Raw genomic sequence first — 8,672 nt, forward strand, 5'->3', positions numbered from 1 at the left:
GGGAGCCGGCAGGACCAGGCCTCCCCTCGCCGGTTTCGCGTTACTTCGGGTGTTTTTTGGGGTGGCCCCGCAGAGTGAGGGCAGAAATGGCGATAAAGGAAAGGCTGGCCTGTAGAAACCATCGCTGTTTTTTGATGCAGCGGAGGTGAACCCGCTGGAGAGGGGCTCTGGCTGGAGGCTGGGGCTGGGAAGGCCTCGAGGGGAAAGTCCCTGCTGTGGGAGAGCTTCCCGCCATGGCTGGGTGCCTGCTGCACGCCTGCACCCCACATGTGCCCGGCCTGCCTCGCCGCCCCGCACACTGCCCGCATGCCCAGGGCTCCCGCTTCTGCTGCTGGTGTAGAAACACCCCTTCCCTCACTGTGGTCAGTAAGGAAGGACTTTGCGGTTGGGCTGTGGATGTCAAGAAGCAGCATGGAGTCGCAGCATCTGGCTGCGGTGGGAGCCGCTCTGTCCTGCTCTAAGTGTAGGCAACACCAACATCACCTGGGGAAGATGAAGTCAAGTTTTAAAAGATGCTGTGTTTTCTGATTTTCTTCTGGTTTATTTAGCTGGTGGTCTTACACTTCTCATCCCTGAGCTGGTTAGAAGCCTTTGGTCTGTGACAGCTTACACACTGGAGGGTGTTTGCCCCAAATGCAGTAATCAGTAATGCGACGAAAGTTGACCGAAAGGAAGTTACTGGATGAGCTGCCTGTTGTTGTGTAATTTCATTTTAATATGGACCGTAGAGTGAAAATCTCACAAGTACAGATTTTTTCCTTCCTCCAATCTTTAAAGGCAACTGAGTCTTTAAAAGGATTTGGTGTGTGTGTTGAAGAACGTTCCGTGAAGGTAAAAAAACTCATCATCATAAGATCTGGGAAGTGCAGACTGTTGTTCCTTTCAAACTGCTGGATGATGCTGGCTGGCTGCAGCCGTTCCTGCACGTGTGAGGCACTACCCAACCCTCGGAGGTTTGTAGACCTCCGTAAATCTCACTGACATATACAGATTAAAGTATGTAAGATCGCACTCTAGGGAAATACCGGATGTGGCTCGCGGATGTATCTCTGCTGAGGGTTACAGGCACTTCAGAGCATGTTGTACTGGCGCCAGTTGCCAGCGATGGGTTGTACCCCTCGTGCAATAGAATTCAACACGCTTTTCCATTCTCTCCCTCTGTCTGCTCTTCAGAGGCTGGTTTTGGCTGAGGATTAAGGAAACTACCAACTTCATATGGAGCGTGTCATTTTCAGTACCGGGGTTGTCAATGTGTGTTTTTTCACTTCTGCTTTGCAGGGACTGGCAGGATGTGGGTGGCAAAACTCAATGTGTGCTTATAAAACCATCGGGAGGAAGCAGGAGCTGTGTGTGTGCCTGAGCAGAAGCAGTAATGGTTGTCGCGGTGCACAGAGCATATTTGCTAGATGGCATCTGTGGCTCTTTCCTGCCATTCCTTGCTGCCATGGGCCTTGAACTGTGGGGGATTAGAAAGAAGCGTCTTTGGAGGGGCAGGCAGCTCCACAGCAACTTGCTGACAAGTTTCCCCTGCTGTCCTGTTGAAGCTGTCAGTAACAGCCGCTATTGGAAGGAGTTAGGAAGTACCAAATGTAGCAACCTGAGCAACAGTGACTCATGCCCACTCAGGAGTTGTCAAATGATGGGTGGGTTAGCGTGCTTCCCAGTTTCCTGTCGGGGCTTCAAGTTTACCTCTGAAAGCAGGAGATTTTGAAAGTGATTGTAGTGGTGTCTGAGAAGCCCAGGGATTCAGAGGGAAAAGGTCAAATTTTATCATCATCCCAGCAGACTGGGAGCAATGATGAAGTGACAAGCATGGCTCTAAAATATTTTCTGATTTTCCAGATGCTTGTGCCTTCTGGAGTTTGGGTTGCCTGCACATTAAAATTATGTGTTGGTAGAAGCTTTGTTTTCAAAGCATACGGTGTTGCTGTCTGTAAATATTGCACATGGTGCTATCTTCAGGGCTAACACACTATCTGGGCAGGTATAGTTAGCATTTAAATTACATCTGTATTTATCTTTTAATTATCTTAATCCAGGAATTACACCTGGAGGAAGGAAAGCATTCAGGAGGAGAACTCGCTTCTTGAAATCTGCTTTACCGTAATAACAGTTTTGGGGGGAGAGAGGAGCACTCAAAGCAAATAAAGTAAAGGAGAGTTTATTGTCACCTTAAATTAAAGGGTTTGTGTGTGCTACTGAAGCCCTCCCTTACAAGGGTACCTCGAGCTAATTGCTGTCTCAGTTAAAGTGGAGCAGGAGGAGAGTGCTGGGCTGAGACTCAGCACCAAGTGGTTTGAGCTGTGTGGTGCACTGGGACTTCTGGAGAACCCAAACCCTGAGGGCAGTGATGCTGGTGCAGTTGCTGGCTGGCAACGCTCATTTTCTAGCTCATTATCTTGTCCTGTTTCTGATACTGGGTTGTAAATTGGTCTTATCGCTTCCTGGGATGTATGTGGTGGCTTATGTGTTTTAAAAATGTGTATAAATAGGGTGTTGCTGATCGAGGTCTGTTCCTTCGCTGTGAGACTGACAGTCTCATCTCTGATAACCTGGGGGGTTGGTTGGCGTTTCAAGGATTACCTGTTTTACTACGGGACTAAAAACCCCTCTCTGACTCTCACTGAAAAAATGCCTTGAGTGAGATGATGACTGTTAATTTCCGTAGTATGAAATGACATCTTAGTGATGACATTGGTGATGGTCATCCCCTGCTTTCCTTACCCCTCCTCATCTGTTCTGCATTTCCCACTTAGGAGGCTGTTAACAGCAGGCAGCAAAGTGCTCTCTCTCTCCCCAGGAGGTGCTGGGCTGGCGGGCTGGCTGCACTGCAGGCTGTGCTTTCCCGGCATGGCTCCCGGCTCTTCTAGATTCCAGAAGCAGCTCATGAGTGGGTTGAAATATCATTGTTGGTAAAGTGAGATGGGCTGTGCTGCTGTGGCTCAGGTTTGTGTTACCTGAGTGTGCTGGCTCAAAACCAGAGTGGGTAGTGCGAGTCTGTGGCACAGATGTTCTGCCAAAGTTTTGGAGGCGGAAGAAATAGTTGTTTTTTCTCTTAGCTGATGTGTCAACCTGCAGAGCAGGCTTACTGCTGGAAAAACTTCTGGATCTGAGCATAACCTGCCTGGGAAGGAGGACAGAAAGAGTAGGAGCTGCCACAGTTTTGGGCAGCTGTCATTGCTGAAACACCCATGAAATGTTTGAAGACTTTTGCTCTTTTTGGGTGTGGATCTCACCTTCCTAGTTGAAACTTCAAGGGTGTGTCTATGTGTGAGCAGGTTTAAGAGTGGGTGATTTGTAATGCAAAACATGACACCTGTGTTTTGGAAGTAAACTGCCAGGTTTTAGTGAGATGTTCTGATTTGAAATCAGACCAAGCTAATTTCAGACCAACTTGTGTAGACCAACCTGTATTCACCGCATTCTCTTAGTTGGGAGATGACTGTCGCTAGTGTGACAAGGCACGTGGCTGATCACCACTGCAAACCCTGTGAGCAAAAGTCCTGGGCTCGTCCTGTGCTGTGTGATATCTCCATTTGCTTTTGAAGCATAACTGGATGGAGAATTTTTTGCTGTTTTTTGTTTTTCCAGTACAATAAGAAGCATCCTAGGAGAGGATTGCACAGTTGCCTGGGTGCTGTTCTGGCTCTTGTGTGTCTTTTCCTTTTTGTATGTCAACAGTGTTAGTCCCAAGCGTGACTAGAAATAAGGTACCCAGTGTATGGGTCAGTGCTACCGAACTCTTGGAAACCTCCACTGCCCTGACTATGTATCTGCTCACATACGTGATACAAACTCTGAAGGATTAGGACAGCCGTGGTGTGTCTGCAGAAAGGGGGATTTGCTAATTCAGTCAATTGAGTTTAGTCTGAAGAGCTGACAAAACAATATAAAATGCTGAAGGAATAAGAATGAACAGAATGTTAGTAGAGTGAGAGAAATAGTTGTCTGATCTTTAAATCATCTGATAAATAAATTAAGGATAATCCTTGAAGTATTCACATGTATTACAGAACAGTCAGGTAAATGAATGCAAGCAGAAGTTTGGGTAGGTCCATAGATACAACAAGGCACATGCTTCTGTGCCCGGTGTGGGGGCGAAAATCATGGATGAAATGAAAATCAGCAAGAAGACTGGCTGTCTTTATTGTGTTATTAATGCCTTCGCGAGTAGGATTTTATCATGAAGGGAATAAATATTGGGATTTGTGTTAGCTTTTTTCCTCCTCATCTCCTCACTCTTCCCAGCACTTCCTGCCTTGCCTTGCTCTTTCTTACAGACGCCGGTATGGGATCAAGAGCTAGTGCCAGAAATGCTTCCCATTGCTGGCTGCTCAGGAGCTAATTTTGCTCTCTGACAAGTGTAGCTCTCCGTATCGCACACTGACGTGCTGCCAAGATTCTGCTGTCACTGGAAGGTGATAGAAATCTCAGTCCTTTATATAATTTTAGAGCAAAAGGTTCTTTTTCTTGTCCAGCCAGGACATCAAGTGGTGATCCCAGGGTGCATTACAGCATAGGGATGCTGCTCTAATACTCAGCCTGTTCGACCAGTACCTCATCCTTTCTGTGCTTGGCCTGGAATCAGGTGTAGCTGTGAACGGAACATGTTTTTTTTCTATGGCCAAATGATACTGAAGGGTCATCAAATGTTTCCTGTGTTATGGTGTAAAAAACAAGAGTCATACAGATAGCTTTCTAATGCCGATCAAGAGTAAACAAAGCCTCAGAAGTTCTTTGGTAATTGTAGACTGTATGTAATTTTCAGCTAAAATTTAATACGAACCTTAGTTTATCTTTGTTCCTTCCTTTTCCCAGCCTGAACAATATCCTGTAATTAGATTTAGTTTTACAACACTGCTGTTGGTGCAAACTCTAGTGGTTATGTATTACAATACAGAGCCATATGTTAAAAGAACAAATACACAACACAGTGGAACCCCTGTTGTGTTGTAAGCATAATCTATTTCAGACTGTAAGAGGGCAAAAAGGTAAAATACTTTGAAATTTCTGTGTTAGCAGTTGCTGCTGTTTCAAAATCTTTTAAAGGAAAAGTATTGTTTAGAGCACGCTGATATTATGAGTTAATTCACTGAATGAATGAACTGTGCCCGAACCAGAAGTATCAGACTGCTCTGCAGTGTCTAATGAAGCTGTACGCTGCCAGCAGCGTGAACAATTAACCATGTTCCGCCTGGGGTTTTATGCCCTCGGGTTACTAGTTTTTGGGGCCTCCTTGTTTGGACAGGTTGATAAAATCCAGACCCAGACGGAGGGAACCAGAGACCTGACTCCAGTAGGTGGTAGTTTCCTGGGAAGTTTCTGTGGCTCACTGTCTTACCGACTGCTTCCAACCAAAGGGCACTTGGTGTCTCGCACAATTGGATTGTGCTTTTCATTGCTCGAGGTTGAAAACAGGATTTGCAGTTTTATTCCAGTCACTGCAACCAGAATGGTCTGTGTTCACCTAAACTGCAACTGTTAATTGTGAGGTAGCTGAGCATACGCTCTCAACTGCTCCCTGAAAGGAGAGTGGAGCGAGGTGGGGGTCAGTCTCTCCTCCCAAGGAAGAAGTGACTTGAGGTTCGAGTTGGATATTAAGGAAAAATTCTTTCCCAAAAGGGTTGTCAAATGCTGGCCCAGGCTGCCCAGGGCCAGTGGTGGAGTTCCCATCCCTGGAGGTATTTCAAAGAAGTGTCAATGTGGTGGTGAGGGACAGGGGACAGTGGTGACCTGGCAGTGCTGGGGGAATGGTTGGACTCAATGAGCTTAAAGGTCTCTCTCTTCCAACCAAAACGATTCTGTTGTTCTATGATTCTATCTTGTGATATGTTATTTTTTAAAATGGATACAATTCTAGTTAACAAGAAATTTTGTACTTTATTGTGCTGGATTGGCTGGTTCTGCCAGTAACCTGTGTGTGGGGAGACGGGCATGTACGATACTGCTGTTTGTTTGAAAGTCCCCTCTAGCTCCAAGCTGAGTTGTTAGTTTTTTCCCCACAGATCGCAGGGAGGTGTTTCTGTTTCTTTAGAAAAGTCTAAATCAATCCAGCTCCACCACCTTCACCAGGCTGGCATCTAGTGCCCAGCTATTTCCCAGATAATGCAATGCTTTCATCAGAGCTGCTGTCATCTGCGAGAAGTGATTCCCGAACAGCTTTATCCTCAGTGCTTTCTTTCGTTGTTCTAATCCCTCAAAAGACCCTTGTGAAAGAGCTTTGACGCGGGATCCATGAGCAAACAGCCATGGATGTTCCAGGTGCTTCATTCCTCGAGCAGCTTAAGCAGGGTGCTGGGCTGTGAGCAACAACTTTTAAACTTGTTTTTTTTCCTCATCTTGACAACGTGACACGGGGGGAGTGAGAACTGGGCTCCATGTCTGTGGTAAGCTTCCCACGAGCTCGTTCCTGGAGCAGTTGTCTGTAGAAAAGCCATGCAAATCAGAGCAGCCAGGAACAGATGCAGCAGCTTCAGGCTTCCGTTCCACCAACGATGATTATACAACTCTGCATGTTTTACGCAGTGTTACATACTTCAGCTAAACAGACTAAATCTGCAATCCAGCTCTTATGAAAGTTGGGTCCTGTCCGCATGCCATGTCTCATGTAAATTATTTTGGTGGCTTTTAAACCAGACCTTTCATTTCGGTCTGGCAGTAAATGAAATCCTGCTGACACCACCAAATCATCTCATAGGTCTTCCACCAGACCGGAGGTCGCAAGCATAGAGCTGGCAGATGAGGATGAGCGCCGGTGTTCGCAGAAGGCTGTTGTCCAGGCACGTTCCTCGCAGCCCACGCGTCAGACAAGCATCATCTTTGCTGAAGACATAAGTAAGTTTTAAATTCTGTAAGCTCACCACTGCTTGTTTAGGGGTATCCTGGTGTCCTGCAGAAATGAAGTAGAGATTTAAAAGTGCACAAAACCCCCAAAAACTTTCCAGTCATATATATGGTAATTTTAGACTTTTCATGAGCATGGTTTTTTAAGTTCTCTTTTTTAAGGCCTCAAATAAGTGTTAATGCAATTCATGATAAGGAAAACATGTAATTTTGTAGAATAAAAAAAGAGAGGGGGTGGCTGAAAAGAATTTTAAGTATGTACATGTTATATAATGCAAAATCAGGTATTTTGTGTTTAGAAAGGTGGAAGTGGCATTTGTGTCATACAATACACCTGGTTAGTTTTTAAAATGACAGATCAGCAAAAGCAGATGGTCAGTTAAATGTCTTGCAGTCACTAAATGAAGAGGTTTGTGGGAGTTTATTGTCTGTGGGTAGAAGTCACTAAGTTCTCTAGGACACGAGCCACATCTGACAGCTGTGCTGTAGAAGCTCTTCATATATACTAAGGGGAAATATCTGTAACTGTTAGTGTAGATGGAAATAATAATCTCTTAAGATTTATTCTAAAAATTCAATGAGGAAGGGAACTGTTTTTCTTGCTGGCTTAGCCACAATCACCATTTGACCAAGAGTTTCTTAAATCAGGGTCATAATCTAGTTTCAGTTCCTTCAGTGCCAGTGTCTGGTGTCATTGGCTAAATTTGAGGTGTCTTTTGTCTTGTTGGCACTCTTGATGAGTGTGTCCAGTGTTGCTGACTTCATGCGCTCTTTCTGCTGTCTCTTCAAGTGACTGGCCAAGTGCTTCGTTGTGATGCTATAGTTGATATAATTCATGGCATCCAGATTGTGTCCACCACGAGAGAGCTCTATCTTGAAGACTCGCCACTGGAGCTAAAAATTCAGGCTTTGGATTCTGAAGGTAAGACATTTACTTGTAAAAGACAAAGTGTATAGTGAAACTCTTTAATGTCCCAACCTTTGTCCTGTTGAAAGGTCCCGTCAGGATTTAACTAGGCTGAACAAAGCTGCGCAGGAATGTGAAGCAGTCTGATTGTTGGGTTGTTTCTTTCCTTCTTTGAAGCTGAGATAGTCTAAAGCATTTTGCAGAAAGACATTTTATCTGAGTCCAATCCAAGCATCCAACAGGATGTTCAGAGATGATGTTGAAGAGCAACCACTTACTGCTTGAATTAATATCCCTTAATTATTGTAGAAACACTCACTTCTGCGAGGTACCATTTAGGCTCATAAAAGTTACTGAATGTGTAATTCTTTAATAAAGGCAGAAAGCTTCTGCTTTTCAAACTGTGCAGCATCAGAAAAGGAACCATGATGCTGCTGAGAATTTCATGCTCAGGTTTCAGCAACTGATTTGTGTGCACACTTCAACACTCGGACAAACCAAGTGATTATTAGGACAACTACTGGGCTGAAAGGAAACAATATGTAGAGCAGCTATTAAAGGCTGAATTGTTTGGTTTGGGTAGTTAAGGGGCCTACATTTGTTGGTTAGTAAACCAAGAATGTCAGGTGATATATAGCAATATGTTAATAAAGTAATTTCGTTTGCTTACCCTATCAGATTCTTGGCTGCATGTTCAAAAACTTTGAAAATTAGTTCCCTTTGCCTCAAATTACCTTGGGATCCATCTTTGGGAGACCTTTGTATGTACTGGACTCTCGGTGGTCTTTCTTGGCTCACTTGAAAAAACAGAATAGAATAATTCAAGAGCAGTGGCAAGTTTATTGAAGGAGGTAATTGTTCAGGAAAAGCTAGAGAATTGAACAAGGGACTTCTGAACACTCTTTTATGTTTTAATATTCAG

The 8,672-nt window shown here is 44.7% G+C and overlaps 1 protein-coding gene across 1 annotated transcript in view; it reads left to right on the forward strand.

Annotated features, from left to right (window-relative positions):
- Positions 1–6,697: 6,697 nt before the first annotated feature.
- NUP210 (nucleoporin 210kDa) overlaps positions 6,698–8,672 on the forward strand; it is a gene marked incomplete at both ends in the record, with an annotated part of 40,395 nt that continues 38,420 nt past the window's right edge. The window contains 2 exons of the mRNA XM_010132894.1: positions 6,698–6,834; positions 7,634–7,765. Coding sequence (XP_010131196.1) covers positions 6,698–6,834; positions 7,634–7,765 — 269 coding nt within the window. The remainder of the gene's footprint in view (positions 6,835–7,633; positions 7,766–8,672) is intronic.

This window comes from Buceros rhinoceros, unplaced genomic scaffold, assembly GCF_000710305.1.
Source record: "Buceros rhinoceros silvestris isolate BGI_N320 unplaced genomic scaffold, ASM71030v1 scaffold14083, whole genome shotgun sequence".
Lineage (NCBI taxonomy): Eukaryota > Metazoa > Chordata > Aves > Bucerotiformes > Bucerotidae > Buceros > Buceros rhinoceros.